Raw genomic sequence first — 19,409 nt, forward strand, 5'->3', positions numbered from 1 at the left:
CTCTCTTTATAGGTTTTATTAGCGAGAGCATGTATTGGGGTAACGATGCTAATAAGCCCCAAAAGTTGCCTTCTCATCTCGCCAATCGTTTTGTCATTTATGGTTAAAGCACAGAGACTTGGGATTGTCGAGGCTCCTGCGACGGCCCTAACCAGCGATGAGTGGTCCAAAGTGAAACAGCGGTCCGTTCAGCAAGGCGACTCTGTGCAGCCGTGTGTCATCTGTAAGGAAGAGTTTAAACTTCACCCACAGGTACAGTAGGTAATCTGGGCTTTCAGCGCCACGTTTCAGGTCAGGTGTATGGATGTCGTAGAGGGGGTCCCTTGTTTGGAAGACCTTTTACATCGGTGGGTTACACAGGGGGAATGTGTGTCGGCCGTGGCTCTCCGCGGCAATAACAGCTGATTGTACATGAGTAGTGCTGCAGATATGGAGTAAAGATTGCTACTCTTTCTGTTCCTACTGCCCCCAGTTCCCCTGCTGTCACCTTTCATAACTGCCCTGAAAAACACTGTCTGCACTTCTGTGCCTTGGTAACATGATGGAGAGGACTCCTGTGTACGTGCACAGGAGTCCTGACAATGTATTGAAGAGCAGCTTTAAACCCTGACAGCGGAGTAATGGGGGGGATAGAGCTCCTTATCTATAGTACTTCTCGTGTATTACTGTAGATAATAGACCAATATCGTGGCAACAGATTTTCTTTAAGACCAGCCCTTCAAAGGTGTTTTCTGAGACTTATATACCGATGACCTATCCTCTAGATAGGTCATTGGTATTTGATCTGTGGTGGTCCGACACCTGGGACCCGCGCTAATCATCTGTTTGAGAAGACACCAGCACTTGCAGTAGAGTCACAGCCTTCTCTCAGCTTTCTCTAGACCAAGTGACGTCACGTGCAATGGTCACATGGCCTAGGGGGAGCTCAGCCCCACTGAAGTGAATGGGGCTGAACTGCCACACCAAGCACAGCGCTATAAAATGTACAGCACTGTTCTTGGGTAGCAGGGAGAAAGCTGCCGTAGCAGGTACCTTCTCATCGCGGTGTTCACCACAGCAGGTACCTTCTCACCGCGGTGCTCACCACAGCAGGTACCTTCTCACCGCGGTGCTCACCACAGCAGGTACCTTCTCACCGCGGTGCTCACCACAGCAGGTACCTTCTCACCGCGGTGCTCACCACAGCAGGTACCTTCTCACCGCGGTGCTCACCACAGCAGGTACCTTCTCACAGCGGTGCTCACCACAGCAGGTACCTTCTTACTTCAGAACGCACCGCAGCTGGAGCCTTCTCAAACAGCTGATCGGCGAGGGTCCCAGGTACAAGAGGATCGGTCATCAGTATTAGTGTTGAGCGAAGTGAGCTTTGGATGTTACATCCGAAGTAACTTCATTCAAAACTTCAGATTCATACGGTACAGATATCCGACTCCGTACAGTATTACAATTAGGGGTGAGCGAATCGAGCGTTACCTTGGAACCGAACCCGAGTTCGGGAAATGTTTTTTTTTACCATTCGGCTTCGGCTCATCGGAGCCAATACATTCTAGTACTGTACCGAGCTCCTGCTCCGTACAGTATTAGAACAAAGTTTTATGCGAATCGACTTCAGATGTTTCATCCGAAGTCGATTCGCTCATCCCTAATTACAATGTATGGGTTCCGATGAGCCAAAGTAAGTTATTTGTGAAGTCGCGTGTGATTTCTTTGAAAACTTTGGTAGTTAATTTTTAAAGTGTAAAACCACTTTAAAACTTGAAACCGAACCCTGCTTCTGTTTTGAGGCACCAGTTGGAACTGATCCCGAGTTCGGTTTCAAATTTTAAAGTGGTTTTAAACTTTGAAAATCAACTACCGAAGTTATTCAACAAAGTCACACGCGACTTTGCGAATAACTTGGGCTCCTCGGAGCCCATCCATTTTAATACTGTACAGTATGAATCCGAAGTTTTGAACAAAGCAACTTCGGATGTAACATCCAAAGCTCTCTTTGCTCAACACTAATACTGATGACCGATCCTCTTGGACCCGGGACCCCCGACCCTCAGCTGTTTAACTCCGATTGCGGTGAGCACCACGGTGAGAAGGTACCTGCTGGGGTGAGCACGGCAGCTTTCTCCCTGCTACCTAAGCACAGCGCTGCACATTTTATAATGGCTGTACCTTGCATGGGTAATTATCTTTTGGGTTCACACTGGGATAGTATGTGTCGGCATACTTTTTTTTTTTTTACTGTAACCCACCATATTGGAAAGCACAGTAGACTACACGTTTCTTATACAGTGGGTTTGAATGGGCACCATATGCCACTGTACACTTCTCATACGTCACAGCCTTTTGTCAGCGGTAGTCGATGGTGAATACTACAAAGGCATACCTTCGATAGAAGGAAAAAAGTGATATGTGAACAGAGACTAAGACACCGTTGAAATGCTGATAGTATTGTATCATTTTACTGTTTCACCGTTGCACATTTTTTTCCATGTAAATTTACATTGATAAGTGTCCGCCTCGCTTGTTTTACAGGTTCTGCTTTCATGTTCTCACGTATTTCACAGGGTAAGTGGAATATCTGCACATGATATATTGCATTTCGGATATTTCTGCCTGTGTAAACACCGCTGTACATTTAGCAGGGCAGTAATGACAGTCAAGTATTTTTATGGTCAGTCGGCTCATGACCTGTTATTTCCACATCTGAGTGCGTCATGAACCAGCTAGATTTCTGGACTGTCAGGGTACGGCCAGTCAAATTGGCCCCCGAGTGGTGTCCGATAAAGTACCTACCATACCTCGCCATAGGAATACGCTTTCATCTTTAGGCAGAAGAAAATGACATCAAAATCCTATTTCCCCTCCAGGTGTGTTTAGAAGCATATGAGAAATTCACTGGAAGAAAAGCCTGCCCAATGTGCAGAAGGAATCAGTATCAGACCAGAGTGATACACGACGCGGCTCAGCTGTTCAGAGCAAGATGTGCCACCAGGTGATGCTGCGTCCACATAAGTCTCATCACTTACTGTATGTTACATGGATTTAGTATAACTTTTTTTTTTGACAGATTCGTTAAAGAATGCCCTTGAGTTTAAAATTCACATTGGTCCTAATTTTTTTTCCAATTTTGCCTCTGATATCTACATTTTCTTGTAGGGGATATGGACAGTACTAATGGGGGCTTCTGTCCTGCATTTTAATTTCTTAAAGGGGAATTCCCATCTAGGACATTGGTGGCTTAATGCTAGGATATGCCATCAGTGTGAGATAGGTTCGGGTCCCAACTCTTGGGATAGTCCAGAATGGGGCCCCCAAAGAGAATGAGAGCACACAGTGTTCACTGCTATGGGACTCGCTCGGCTATTTTCAGAAGTCCCATAGTGGTGAATGGAGAGCAAGCTGTGGAAATAGGTGAGCCAGAAACTCACATAGCAGTGAATGGAGGGTGGCCACGCATGGACTACTGCCCTCCCTTTACTTCGGAGGTCCCATCCTGGCAATCAGAGCAGGTCCCAATGCATCAATGCACCTATCTGACATTGATGGCATATCCTGGATCGTATATTACATCTGTATATGTAAGCCAAAACCAGGAGTAGAATTTACACAGAAAAAGTATAACAGAAAGACTTCTGTGTTTTGGACTCACTCCTGGTTCCAGCTTACAAATACTGATGAAAAATACTGGTCAGATACTGACTGTGAAAAATAGATTTTTGGTGGCAATTTTCTGCACTTTTGTGCTTTCAGTGGCGTTTTTAAAAAAAAAAGAAGAAAAGAAACCATGATTTTTCAGGTTAGCTTCTTCTGTTTGGTTGCCGGTTCTTAGAACCTACCCAATGGTTTTCTAGGTTCTCAGGAAAAAAGAACAAAACTTATGGTGTTTGGAATATCAGATTTAGGCCTCATGCACACGGCTCGGTTCCGCGGCCGAGAGCGGTCCGTGGAAACCCGGCCGGGATTCCTGCTGACAGCAGGAGCGCACGGTGTCATTGGTTGTTATGACGCCGTGCGCTTCATGCCGCCGCTACACTATAGTAATACACTGGTATGATCTATACGAGTGTATTACTGTACAGCAGCGGCGGCATGAAGCGCACGGCGTCATAGCAACCAATGACACCGTGCGCTCCTGCTGTCAGCAGGAATCCCGGCCGGGTTTCCACGGACCGCTCTCGGCCATGGAACACGGCCGTGTGCATGAGGCTTTAGGCTGCATTCACATCACCGCTATTAATCTCCATTGTTCTGCTTCATTCTGGGAGCATAAAAAACAAAAATAACAAGATCTCCCCTCAGTCGTCTTTTTTCTAAAGTAAAATTACTTTAATTCAGCATTATTGGGGTCTGTAGGTTGCCAGATTATCAAATATTGTGGATTATTAGTCATAGAAAAGTACCTAAAATCTACTTGTAAGGTATGACGTTGCTTTTTAATCAGAGGGTTCTCTTTCCAAAAAGTCTCTTCTTAGTTTTCTGGAAGAAGAAGACGCCTTCACAAGTATCATATATTTCTCTGCTGAAAACCAATGGCAGATTATCAAACGTTCGGTATTATTGGATGCTGGATTAAAAGAATGTCTCCGTATCAGGCTACTTTCACACTTGCGTTCAGAGAGGAGCCGTCTGGTGTCTGCACAGACGGATCCGCTCCTATAATGCAGACGTTTGGATCCGTTCAGAACGGATCCGTCTGCATTATAGTTTAGAAAAAATTCTAAGTGTGAAAGTAGTTCAGACGGATCCGTCCAGACTTTACATTGAAAGTCAATGGGGGACGGATCTGTTTGAAAATTGAGCCATATTGTGTCAACTTCAAACGGATCCGTCCCCATTGACTTACATTGTAAGTCTGGACGGATCCGTTTGCCTCCGCACGGCCAGGCGGACACCCGAACGCTGCAAGCTGCGTTCGGGTGTCCGCCTGCTGAGCGGAGCGGAGGCTGAACGCTGCCAGACTGAGGCATTCTGAGCGGATCCGCGTCCACTCAGAATGCATTAGGGCTGGACGGATCCGTTCGGGGCCGCTTGTGAGCCCCTTCAAACGGAACTCACAAGCGGAGCCCCGAACGCTAGTGTGAAAGTAGCCTTAGTATAAAGGAGTGGGATGTTTTTTTCTGGCTCTTTGTTGTTTTTCCTTTGTGAGATTATAAAGATGCACAAAATGGCAATAATAGAAATATATGATAACATTTGGTAACATTGTATCTAGTAATAGTAATAGTAATGTGCCCCTTTGTAGAGAATCAGGCCTCGTCCTTCAGGTTTCTCCTTTTACTCCTCAGGATACAAGCTTGTTGGAGGGGATACAGAGTGCGGAAATGGTACAAACATTTACGACAAACAACACCTCCCAAAGACCCCAAGTTACGGAAGAAGTTCTTTGAGGAGAAGGTGCCTGTTCATTTTATGTTGTAAGGAATGATTGACTTGTAGTGTCACATTATTCTGGACCTTCTCATGGTGCATTCAGCAGCATGGCCGCATGGTACAGCACGGGGTGAGCTGAGCAGAGACATTCATGGAAAATGACCTGAAGCCACAGTGACATGTTAAATGCTTGTAAACGTCACCACTTGTTTGTAAAAGGTACAGATGTGATATACAGGAAATATGTATATATATTATAGATAGATGTGTGTAAAAAAACTCACCGCGTCCACATGGGTGAGTAAACTTTTTCTATTTTTTCAATTATTTTAGAGCGCTGCCTGTTTACATTATTTAAAAACACAGGCGTGCACCTTTTTATTTTTTTTGTTTTACTCTGGTGCTGCCATTTTACAGCTTTTTAAAAAAAAATTTTTTAGATGTGTATATAGATAGATAGAAAAAAGAAATGGAAGGAGAACAGCACTATGGTCCATAAATGATGGTTTGAAATAGTGCAAAAGAATTGCAATACTCCCAAGTCAAGGATTTTCTTTATTCACCCATACTGTACAATGGGGCAACTTTTCACCTCAATCAGTGGAGCTTTTCTTACTAGAGTAAAGCTCCATTCAGTAAGCTGAAACCTCGCTTTGATTAGGCTACTTTCACACTGCCGTTTCTGGGTCCGCCTGTGAGACTCTCACAAGCGGCCCCAAACGGATCAGTTCAGCCCCAATGCATTCTGAATGGATGCGGATCCGTTCAGAATGCATCAGTTTGGCTCCGTTCTGCCTCCATTCTGCTTGTAGTGTTTTGGTGTCCGCCTGGCGGTGCAGAGCCATACGGATCCGTCCTGATTTACAATGTAAGTCAATGGGGACGGATCCGTTTAAATTGACACAATATTGGTGCAATTGTAAACGGATCCGTCCCCCATTGACTGTCAATGTAAAGTCAGGACGGATCCGTTTGACTTACACTTAGACTTTTTTTGACTAAGTGTATGCAGACGGATCCGTACTGAACGGATACCATTGTTTGCATTTATAGGAGCGGATCCGTCTGTGCAGACACCAGACGGATCTGCACCTAACGCAGGTGTGAAAGTAGCCTTACATAGATATTAGATTTTAGATAGATAGTCAAAATATTCTTACTGAAAAGTATTTTTTCAAAGGCAGCACATATATCCCTTTGTGTATGCTGCCTGAAGGACGATAAGGAAAGATAGATAATAGATACATACAGTAGATATATAAATAGGTAGATATTAGATGGATAGATTGATAATAGGTAGATATTATGTAGATTACATGCATATTAGATAGAGATGAAGAAATAAATGATAGATAGATATAGATGGATAAATATATAGATATAGATGGATATAGATAGATAGATAGATAGATAGATAGATAGACAGATAGACAGATAGATAGATTGATAGATATAGAGATAGATAATAGATAGATAGATAATAGATAGATAGTAGATAGATAGATAGATATAGATGATAGATATAGAGAGATAGATAGAGAGATAGATAGATAGATATAGATGATAGATATAGAGAGATAGATAGAGAGATAGATAGATAATAGATAGATAGATAATAGATAGATAGATAGATAGATATTAGATAGATAGATAGATAATAGATAGATAGATAGAGAGATAGATAGATATAGATGATAGATATAGACAGAAAGATAGATATTAGACGGATAGATGAAGATGACAGTGAGGTCTCCAGCAAATGTAAGGACACTGATTACAGGATTTCTCAACTCCTTTAATTAAATGGCAGAGAACAATGTGCCGTAAAGCCATGTCATCCATCATGCGGATCCTAAAACATTCTGTCCTTTCTGGAGCTGGGGACACGGGAGGTGAATCCTGGTCCTGCCCTGGTTTCTGGGTTACCTCCATGTTCCTGTTGATTGTGTCCAGGACATGAACTGAGAATGAGAAGTTTATGACAGGTCTGACAGAGCCACAGTAGTTTTACTGAGATCTAAGAGCCCCTGAAAGGTCACGGCAACTATCTCATTTATGTCAGTATCCACAATCTGTGTGTACAGAAGGCAAACTGCTCCCCACAACGCAGCCGGCGCGCTCACAAGCCGCTTTGATCCTTACCTATAAACCCAGCTTGCATAAGCCACTTAATTGAAGCAGCTCATTTTACGGGGCCAGTAAATCTTTCTCATATGCATTACATTATCTGGAGCAGGATTTAATGCCAGCCCCGCTCTTTAGAAGGAACTCGTTGGGGCGTCTGTAGGATTTGTCTCTCCCGCTATGAGATTTCCCCAAATGTCTCACCAAACACTGGGCCGGTGGCGGGGTTCACTTGTTGGCTTGACCAGGACAGGACAAACATTCTGCTGTCAGCTAGCACCGGCGGCTCCGAGGTATTAACCCCGTAAAGTCTTATCACTGACTCATTGATGTGCAGTAAATTCCAGGCCTTTTCATTTTACTTTTCAAGATTGCAATAAGTCAACACATTAGTAAGCAATTTGCTGACATTAAGATGGATTACTTGGAAAGAAAAAATAAAAGCCTCCTGGGAGTGCAGAGTTCACCTGAGCATTCTTCTCAGACCCTTTTTTATCTTTGTATATACTTTTTCCAGACATTTGTATTCTCCTCGCTCTACATTAGCTAATTTCAGCATTGTGCATCTGTTAACACGTCTTTGTGGCCTCGTTGGTCGTGTGGGGAATAAAAAGCAGTTACAGGTGATTACTTCTTTGTTGCATTTTTGTGTAGACTGTGCTTTTTGAAGGGAGGGATTTAAACATTGGCACGGGAGCATTTAACCTTTCTGCTGCCGCTGGACTGGACATGCACTGACATCACTTCAGATGGAAGTGAAAATGACTTCGGAGAGAAAGTGCTTCTGATCAATCAAAGTAATGAGATCTATGCAGAGTAATGCTTTATACCCCCACAAGGCATTAGTGCCCCCTTTATACCTCCACACGGTAATAGTTCCCCCTTTATACCTCCACATGGTATTAGTGCCCCCTTTATACCTCTACACAGAATTAGTGCCCCCTTTATATCTCTACACGGAATTAGTGCCCACTTTTATACCTCTACACGGTATTAGTGCCCACTTTTATACCTCTACACGGTATTAGTGCCCCCTTTTATACCTCTACACGGTAGTGCCCCCTTTATACCTCCACATGGTATTAGTGCCCCCTTTATACCTCTACACGGTATTAGTGCCCCCTTTTATACCTCTACACGGTAGTGCCCCCTTTATACCTCCACATGGTATTAGTGCCCCCTTTATACCTCTACACAGTAGTGCCCCCTTTATACCTCCACATGGTATTAGTGCCCCCTTTATACCTCCACACAGTATTAGTGCCCCCTTTATACCTCTACACGGAATTAGTGCCCCCTTTATACCTCTACACGGAATTAGTGCCCCCTTTATACCTCTATACGGAATTAGTGTCCCCTTTATATCTGTACACGGAATTAGTGCCCCCTTTATACCTCTACACGGAATTAGTGCCCCCTTTATACCTCCACATGGTATTAGTGCCCCCTTTATACCTCCACATGGTATTAGTGCCCCCTTTATACCTCCACATGGTATTAGTGCCCCCTTTTATACCTCCACACGGTATTAGTGCCCCCTTTATACCTCCACATGGTATTAGTGCCCCCTTTATACCTCCACACAGTATTAGTGCCCCCTTTATACCTCTACACGGAATTAGTGCCCCCTTTATATCTGTACACGGAATTAGTGCCCCCTTTATACCTCTATACGGAATTAGTGTCCCCTTTATATCTGTACACGGAATTAGTGCCCCCTTTATACCTCTACACGGAATTAGTGCCCCCTTTATACCTCCACATGGTATTAGTGCCCCCTTTATACCTCCACATGGTATTAGTGCCCCCTTTTTACCTCCACATGGTATTAGTGCCCCCTTTTATACCTCCACACGGTATTAGTGCCCCCTTTATACCTCCACATGGTATTAGTGCCCCCTTTATACCTCTACACAGTAATGCCCCCTTTATACCTCCACATGGTATTAGTGCCCCCTTTATACCTCCACACAGTATTAGTGCCCCCTTTATACCTCTACACGAAATTAGTGCCCCCTTTATATCTGTACACGGAATTAGTGCCCCCTTTATACCTCTATACGGAATTAGTGCCCCCTTTATATCTGTACACGGAATTAGTGCCCCCTTTATACCTCTACACAGAATTAGTGCCCCCTTTATACCTCCACATGGTATTAGTGCCCCTTTATACCTCTACACGGTATTAGTGCCCCCTTTATACCTCTACACGGTATTAGTGCCCCCTTTTATACCTCCTCATGGTATTAGTGCCCCCTTTATACCTCTACACAGTAGTGCCCCCTTTATACCTCTACACGGTATTAGTGCCCCATTTATACCTCCACACGGTATTAGTGCCCCCTTTTATACCTCTACACGGAATTAGTGCCCCCTTTATACCTCCACATGGTATTAGTGCCCCTTTATACCTCTACACGGTATTAGTGCCCCCTTTATACCTCTACACGGTATTACTGCCCCCTTTTATACCTCCACATGGTATTAGTGCCCCCTTTATACCTCTACACAGTAGTGCCCCCTTTATACCTCCACATGGTATTAGTGCCCCCTTTATACCTCCACACGGTATTAGTGCCCCCTTTATACCTCTACATGGTATTAGTGCCCCCTTTTATACCTCTATACGGTATTAGTGCCCCCTTTATACCTCCACACGGTATTAGTGCCCCCTTTATACCTCCACACGGTATTAGTGCCCCCTTTTATACCTCTACACGGTATTAGTGCCCCCTTTTATACCTCCATACAGTAATAGTGCCCCCTTTATACCTCTACACGGTATTAGTGCCCCCTTTATACCTCCACACGGTATTAGTGCCCCCTTTGAACCTCCACACGGTATTAGTGCCCCCTTTATACCTCCACACGGTATTAGTGCCCCCTTTATACCTCCACACGGTATTAGTGCCCCCTTTATACCTCTACACGGAATTAGTGCCCCCTTTATACCTCCACACAGTAATACTGCCCCCTTTATACCTCCACACGGTAATACTGCCCCCTTTATACCACCACACAGTAATACTGCCCCCTTTATACCTCCACACGGTAATAGTGCCCCTTTATACCCCCACGTGGTAATAGTGCCCCCTTTATACCCCTACGTGGTAATAGTGCCCCCTTTATACCCCTACGTGGTAATAGTGCCCCCTTTATACCCCTACGTGGTAATAGTGCCCCCTTTATACCCCTACGCGGTAATAGTGCCCCCTTTACACCACTACGCGGTAATAGTGCCCCCTTTACACCACTACGCGGTAATAGTGCCCCCTTTACACCACTACGCGGTAATAGGGCGCCCTTTATACCCCTACGCGGTAATAGTGCCCCATTTATACCTCCACACGGTAATAGTGCCCCTTTATACCTCCGCACTGGAATACTGCCCCCTTGGGTGAGTGGGCTTATTGCCTTTTGATCAAAATGTACACAAATTGCCTCATTTAGCATGTAGCATGGAGGTAGTACACATGCGCTATTCAGTGCTGTCTCCTGCAGAAATGCAGGGATGAGATCATAGCATTAGCAGTGGATGTGCGATTCATTTCTTCTTCTCTCATTATTTTATACTGCCCCCTTTATACCTCCACACGTTAATAGGTTCCCCTTTATACCACCACAAGTTAGTAGTGCCCCCATTATACCTCCACACTGTAATACTGCCCCTTTATACCGACACACGGTAATAGTGCCGTCTTTGAGCTTCATATGCAGCAGTGCCTCTCTTTGTATTTGTGGCTTTTACACAGTAGTGATGCCCCCATTGTGCCCCTTACAATGACATTGCCCCTTTGTAAAATGCATCAGAAAATACCATGAAAATACACTGACCAATAGCGCAAGAGAAAGCTGATAAATGAAATAGCGGATAACTAGGTAAAAAGCGGGAGTGCACTTCTGCAGCTAGACAGACATAATGATCTGACAGTAATATTGCACCAGTTGCTCAAATACTTTTAATCCCTTTCCCATTATTTTTAGAAAATACAGAAGTTACTCCGTGTGCATTCCGTTTCCGTTTGTCCACATGGCCATTCCGCAAAAAAGTAGTGCATGTCCTATTATTGTCTGCAAATCACAGTCCTAGGCCCCATTCAAGTAAATGGGTCCGCAAAAAATACGGAACGCACACGGAACACATCCGCATGTCAACCGTATTTCATCCGTATTTTGCGGATCCATACTGTAGAAATGCTATGCCCAGCCCATATTGCTCATGTGTTTGGTGATTAATAAGTTACTGTTTCTGTATACGATCCGCAAAAAACGGATCAAATACGGAAACCATACAGATAGGTTTTGTGCAGTAATGGAAAGGAAGAGGACTAAAATCAGAGAGAAAAAAACCTCAGATACGGAACAACGGATCAGTGAAAAACGGACTGCAAAACAACAACGGTCGTGTGCATGAGCCCTAAGTGTGATGTCTGCACACATATCCCTTGTTACGGTAAAAGGGATGATTATTGGCTTTCGGGCCAAGGGTGGCAGTATTTCTGAAACTGTGCAGCTTGTGAACTGTTCGCCTGCTGTTGTGGGGATAGTATATCGTGTGTGGAGAAATGACAACATTGTGAATAAGCAGCGTGGAAACTGCGGAGCGCTACATGCCATTGATGTGAGAGGTGAAGGTTGACTATGAAGGTGTGGATTGACACGCTTCAGTGGAGCAGCTCACTGCCAAAATACCAGGAGTCTTCCAGACATGGGTCGAAGATAACAGTTCAGCGAACCCTACTGCATGTGAGGCTCCAAAGCAGACGGATGGTCACTGCACCTCTGATAACGAAGCTGCATCGGCAGAAAAGCGATGAGTTTTCAGTTTTATTGAACAGATGGAGAACAAAACATCAAAGAACAAACACCCTGGAACCATTGCTGGAAGAACACAAGCTGGTGGTGGCAGCGTTACGGTCTGGGGAATGTTTTCGTGGCATTCTGTGGGCCCACTCATCCATGTAGAAGGCACTCTCAACTGATTTCTGTATGAATCCATCCTTGCAGATCACATACACCCAAACATCTTCCAGCAAGACAATGCAACATGTCCAAGCCACACAGCTAGAAATGTCTGACATTGGTTGGAAGACCATCACCAAGACTTCCATTACTGCCGTGGCCCCATAACTCCCCATGCTTGTACTCAATTGAGTGTGGGACCCCCTAAGTTGTCTCGTTCGCCCTATGGATCCTCCCCCACACACCCTCCAGCAGCTGTGGGATGCAGTGCAGTCAGCATGGCTCCAGATACCTGTGATAACCTACCAGGATCTTATGGAGTCACTCCAAGCCGTCTAGCTTCTGTCCATGCTGCACACGGTGGTTACTCTGATACTATCTAGTGGTCAGAATAACGGGACTCCACTGTGTATTTCCTAAACCAGCCATGATGACAGATCCTCTTCAGCAATGATCCTTTCAGCAAGAAGTGATTATGGAAATGAGGAGGAATTAAAACACAAGGTATATAATAAAGTTGCTATTCCGTTTCTTTAGCAAATACTGACTAAGCCAGGAGTGGACAGTCCGTTTAGGTTGGTAGAGGACTTTGGGCACTATTAACCAGAGGTATCAGGCCTTAAATTGGCACAAAAGCTAAAATATTGGTGGCGGATATCTGGTATCAGATATCGTCCATCAATATTTAAAGGACTGTCTCACTTTAGTAAGTGGCATTGATCATGTAGAGAAAGTTAATACAAGGCACTTACTAATGTGTTGTGATTGTCCATATTGTCTCCTTTGCTGGCTGGATTCATTTTTCCATCACATTATACACTGCTCGTTTCCATGGTTACGACCACCCAGCAATCTATCAATGGTGGTCGTGCTTGCACAATATAGAAAAAAAAAACACTAGCCTAAATGCGCTCCCACGGTCCCGGCCACCAGAAAGGCCAGCGTTTTTTCCTATATTGTGCAAGCACAACCACCACTGATGGATTGCAGGGTGGTCTGTAACCATGGAAACGAGCCACGTATAATGTGATGGAAAAATGAATCCAGCCAGCAAAGGAGGCAATATGGATAATCACAATACATTAGTAAGTGCCTTGTATTAACTTTCTCTACATGATAAATGCCATTTACTGAGACAACCCCTTTAAGCTTTTCGGACCTGTAATCCTAATGTGACGTATTGTCCTGGGGTCAGTTATATAGAGCCCCTTTAAGAACAAAATTGTATCTATAACTAGAGGAACTGCACTGACCTATTATGACCCATTATCTGACTGGTTCTCCGCTTTAATGAGATCTGTACATAAATCTATATGATTGACATTGAGTACAGTTCACATGTATATAACATTTCATCACCAGTTACATTTTTAAGAGCCCTGTGGAGCCCCCGTCCCGGTGTATTTTGGTTAATCTGTGAGGGGACACGCCCTTCTCCCCATTCATCTGGATGACATACACTACAAGTCTAGGGTCGTGTATGTGCTCAGCCCCAGTCACAAAGGGACTTTTAGCAGAGATAAATTAGAGGCTGGATATGAAAGGCATACGTGACTGCCTAATTGGTTTACATTACTACGTCAATTTATAAAAGCTGTCCACATGTCTTCTTTCTTCATAGGCAGACAATACCAGCGCTTTAGGCCGCCCGCTGTAATGAGCACAGCAATTCTCTGCTAAGCAAACACTTCTCTAAGCCCTACGACCGCTCACTGCAGCTAATGGAAAATTTCTATCATTGCTATCCTGACTTTGCTGAAGTTTCGCCTCTTTTCAAGCTAAAAATATTTTGTGACGTTGAGGCCCGAATGTCAGGTTAATTAATTGGCTGTAGGGAAAATGTTTTCTGCGTGATGAAAAATGTATATTCAGAAAAAAGTAAGGTTTGAAGTTGCTCTCAGAGGTTGTAAGAATGATTTATGTGTTGTCTGCCCGGATTATATTGTCGCCTCTTTGTAGTAGGAGGAGTCCGCGGAGCAGCAAGTCCTTTGTGTTCATGATGTATGGTGCTCAGCGGGTCTATAGCTTCCATGCGTCACTTTCATTTTTTGCACAGCTTCACGCCATACAACATGTGACAGAGGAACAGATGGACAGCTTCAAAGACTAAGTCACTGCGTGTGCCATGTGGACACATTTCCCCGCCCCAGGCCAGTACCAGCACCTCCCAGGGTGTCCGCTACGTAGATAGTGCCTCTGATGGCCTCCTAGAATGCCTGCCTCATATATACCCAGAGAGTACTTTACATACCAGCTACAAACATTCACAGCCTTGTGGTTCCAGGTTCTCTCCATGGTTCGATGACTTTGGTGTGGAGGAACTTCCATGCCATGAACAGAGCCGTGCCCTCGGCATCATGAGAACCTTTGAAATGAATTGGAACACTTATGACGAGCCAGGCTTTGTCATCCAACATCAGCGTCTAACCTCAGAATTGCCCCTTTGGCAAAAATTCCCAAAAGCACTCTCCAAAACCTTCGCCTTCTCAGAAGGAGGCAGTTACAGCAAAAAAAGGAGGCTTTCTGTGTGTGTATGTGTTTTTTTTTTTGGGGGTCATCTTGTGCAAAAAAAGGGAAATATATCTTTAGCATTCGTATTAGTGATAATAAATAGCTTTTTTTGCCTTTAGCCCCTTTTTTGTCCAGTTGGATGAGGGCTGGTATCAGAAAAATGTTCACTGCTGTTTTTAAAAACAGATCTGGTATATGTCTCCATCCCAAAGTCTATCCGTCATTTCATAGAATTTCTGACATGGCGTAGTTGTGATGGGTGGGGAGTCAAGTGCTCTGAGAGAGTGGAGCAAGCAGGGTATGGACGCCGCTACACCTCTTCCTCCACTCTCCGGTAAGAGCCCAGAATAGGCAAAGGGGCAAAGTGCTCAGCTGCCCGCTTCCAATCTTTAATTTTTGTGATTGGTGGGGTTTTGGCACCCGGAGCCCCCACCGCCTAAAAACTCTGATAAGTCTCTATTATATGTCAGAAGTCTTAAGAAATGATTTGAAGCAATGACCATTTTCTCTGTGCTGCACAGATGGTCTGTGCTAAAGTCAACATTGACAATCCTAATAACCGAAGTTGATAAAATGGCTGTGTAGGACAACTGGACGAGGATGAAACGGTCTGGTAAAATCCATGGAGGCTGGCTGCCGATTTCACCCATTTTAAAACAATGGGGTAGATTTACTCATTCTGTACATGGCAGAAATTTAAGCCGCATTTACACCGCCCATGTTTAGGCAAATTATCTGGAACAAGCGTCCCAGCGAATGCTTATTCCTGATAATTGACCTGCGTGAAGGTGCCACATACTGTATCACCCAATGAATTAGAGAAGTGCTCGTTCATCAAGTGACGTGCGGACACCTCAATCATTGTTCCCGGGCAGTAGATCGTGCTATCTAAACAGCACTCTGCTGCCTAGGAACAATGATTTGATATGAGGATGAGCGATAGCAGCAGCAATTGCTCGTCCTCGTACTGTGGAGGTGATCGCTGCATGTAAATGCAAAGCTTCACCTCCACTTAAAAAGCAGCCGATTGTCGGGAAGGAGCGCTTCCTTCCCAACAATCAGCTTCTCCTTTCAGCGTCTAAATGCAGCTTTAGGCCTCATGTACACGAACGTGTGCCAGCCGTTCTGTAGATTAGGGACCACAATTTGCGTTCCCCAATACACGGGCACCCTCCGTGCGGTTGCCGCAGACGGATGCAGACCCATTCAACTTGAATGGGTCTATGATCCATCTGCACTGTAAAAAAATAGAACATGATCCATCATGGTTAAAACATTGGTGTGGAGGAAGGGATGTGACAACTGCTTTGGGCACTAAAAACGGTGCTTACAACTCTGTGAAGATCAATTATGCTCCCCTAGTCCCACATCTGTCCCTTACTTCTTACATGCATACATTCGGTAGGGGAGAGGACGATATATGCTTGCAAAGAGCTTTAGACACTAAATGAAGATTTGGCGTCTTTTTCCAATTTGTTAACCATTTATTTTGATATCTTAGTTCTCAGAAATCTCAGACCGACTGGTAATATGCTGCAACCCAGACATTGATGGCCTGTTCAGTGAGATTGATCAGTCCGTTGCCATAAGTCACAATGTTTTCCATCAGTTGGAACAAAAGTGTAACCCAGAAATTGGCGAAGCAGATTGGGAAAAAATACAACTTCAGGTGAGAGCTACATACAGTATATACGTACCATCTTCCTACCCTTTACAATCACAGTTATATAATGTAATTCACTATACTGTTATATAGAGGACACTGAGAAGTCATGTACGATGTAACACCATGTGAGCTCACTCATTAAAGGGGTTGCATGAAGTTAGAATAGGTCTGCGTTTTTACCCCCGGAAACAGTCACTTTAGTGCAGGTGTCTGGTATTGCAGCACTCAGCACAAAAATTATGTTTTAATATATGCAAATGAGTCTTTAGGAGCAACGGGGGCGTTGCAGTTACACCTAGAGGCTCAGCTTTATATGCAACTATAGCCCCCTCTGCACTTTAAATGACAGGACCAGGCAGTGAAAATGTCATAATGCCCTGTCAAAGTGGAGCGGGTGCGGCAGTTGCAGAGAGAGCACAGACTCTAGGTGTAACAGCAACGCCCTCGCATATATTTTTCTCAGCAATGCGAGCACATATGAACATTGGACCAACACCGATGCCTTCAGCCAGTCAGTTATATGTGACAATATTCGTTAAATCACTTACATATGTTTGCATCTAGGCTGTTCGACTGGAGATATTGGACTGCCCCATATGTATTATGCCACTGTGCGCCAATGATGAAGAACACAGAAGCCCGTCTATCCGCCCTACTGTCCTTCTGTCTTGCTCCCATGTGTTCCACCATGCTTGTCTTCAGGCATTTGAAGAATTTTCCTTGGGAGAATGTCTTGTTTGCCCTTTGTGCCGCTCTCCGTACCAAAAGAAATGTTTCTCCTGCTAATCCTTCACATGGACCTAACCCAATAATCTACTCTACTCTTCTACATTGGTGAAATGTAAATTATGACAATTTTATTGAATAACCCAATTAAAAAATGTAATACAAACAATGGGGGTTTTATTTTTTTTAATCCACCAGTCTTACAACTGAATGTATGCATTGCTCCATACATATCTTTGATGGGTTTGTTCAGGATAAAAAAAGAGAGTCGTCGTCGTGCCCCCCCCCCCCCCCCCCCCCCCCCTCACCATTATGTGTGTCCAGTACTGCAGGTCATCCCCAGTCACTTTTTATTTATCTTTTACACTCCCTTTAAAACACTGCTCACTGGCCTAAAAGATGTAGAACAGGGTGGCATTAAAAAAGTCGCACTGGGGGTGTGGCTTGGCCACCAATCAAGATGGTCGCGTGAAGCAGCAGCTCCTCAGCAACACAGCTCCGTTCTCATTCCTTTTGCCTGCCAGCGACATAATGAGCTCCAATTCGGAACCTCCGAGCAGCAGACAGGGCAGGAAAAGAACCCTAAGGGGTTTTAAGCCCTCAAATAGAAGATATCTCGCTTTATTTGAACAAGAATCTTCAATCCAAGATGGCGACGAAACACTCTCAGACGCATCCTCCAGCTCCGGCAGCCAGGCCTCCATGGCTTCATACAAACGAGCTCCGACTGCTATTCCTGTCAAAGTAAGAGAAACAGCTCCCCAACTACCTCCCAAACCTCATGTGAAGTCAAGAGCTCCTGGTAGGAATGCAGAGAACTTGCCGCCATGTAAGGCTGATGAAATACAGAAAGCTACACCCAAGATGGCGGATGTTTTTCTCTCCATTAGTGCACCTAAAATGGCGGCTGCTCTGGAGCACAAAGCTCATCATCCAGCTTTAACAACTCCCCGAACATCATGCCACCACGCAGAAGGGGGTAAGCAGAACCCTGAAGATCCAGATCTGTCTGCAGCAACCATAAAAGCTGGAAGAAGCTTTTCTCTAATTACAAGGATATTAAGACAAAACAACATTGCCTATCGTTGGGGTTTCCCTGTAAAGATCCTGGTAACCAAAGATAGAATTATACATGCCTCAACAACTCCTGAAACTCCTAACCATATCTAATGGTTTCAGTTTTTGTTGTTCTGGTTCTGTTTTTCTTCCTTTTATGTACTCTCATTGCAGGTCTCTTTTCTCTTCAACATCAACCAACCAATATCCAACACATTGGGTGCAATCTAGAACTTATGAGATATGAACCTACCTATGTTGAATGTCCACTGGTTAGCGGTCTGAGGGTAAACTGGTACTTAGCTCTGATATTATATGTAACATGGCTATAAACATAATATCACTGAACGTTAAGGGACTACATTTCCCTTTCAAAAGAAAACAGATGTGGAGAGAAGCTTTGACTCAAAAATGTGATATTTTATTTGCATAGGAAAGTCACGTTTCCAAAGACCATCCACCTCAACTACAAAACCAAAAATTCACAAGAATCATATACTCCACATTCTCAAAAAAGAAAAGGGGAGTATTTATGGCTTTCGGGGACTCAATCTCTGTAGACATCCAGGACCAATTTATTGACCCTGAAAGTCGATATACAGTGTATAATTGTTGTTGCCATAGTGGAAAACAGATTACTCACATTAGTCAATCTGTATGCACCAAATTCAGGACAAACGAGATTTCTAAAAAAGATTATGACAAAAGTGCACTCAATGCGAAAGGAGAACTGTTAATTGGGGGAGATTTTAATGCTATACTCAACTTAAAGTTGGACACCAAACATATTGCCAGAAACAAAGATCTAGCCTTTCAGAAGCTGGTGGAATCTGAAGGCCTATATGATATTTGGAGGCTGAAACATGCCTCAGAAAGAGACTATACTTATCTCTCACAGACATGCTTCTTATTTCTGCATTGATTTTTTTCCTGATTGAACGATCATTGATAGATTCGATGACCGAAACGAACATTGGTAACATCATCTGGTCAGACCACG

General features: G+C 44.1%; 1 protein-coding gene across 1 annotated transcript in view; it reads left to right on the forward strand.

The window, feature by feature from the left end:
* Positions 1-17,421, forward strand: part of RNF32 (ring finger protein 32) — a 36,147-nt gene extending 18,726 nt beyond the window's left edge. Inside the window, exons 4-9 of the mRNA XM_040432828.1 lie at positions 110-252; positions 2,527-2,559; positions 2,862-2,986; positions 5,280-5,388; positions 16,463-16,630; positions 17,192-17,421. Of these exons, the coding sequence (XP_040288762.1) occupies positions 110-252; positions 2,527-2,559; positions 2,862-2,986; positions 5,280-5,388; positions 16,463-16,630; positions 17,192-17,413 (800 nt within the window). The 3' untranslated portion in view covers positions 17,414-17,421. The remainder of the gene's footprint in view (positions 1-109; positions 253-2,526; positions 2,560-2,861; positions 2,987-5,279; positions 5,389-16,462; positions 16,631-17,191) is intronic.
* The last annotated feature ends 1,988 nt before the right edge of the window (positions 17,422-19,409 follow it).

This window comes from Bufo bufo, chromosome 5 (assembly GCF_905171765.1).
Source record: "Bufo bufo chromosome 5, aBufBuf1.1, whole genome shotgun sequence".
Lineage (NCBI taxonomy): Eukaryota > Metazoa > Chordata > Amphibia > Anura > Bufonidae > Bufo > Bufo bufo.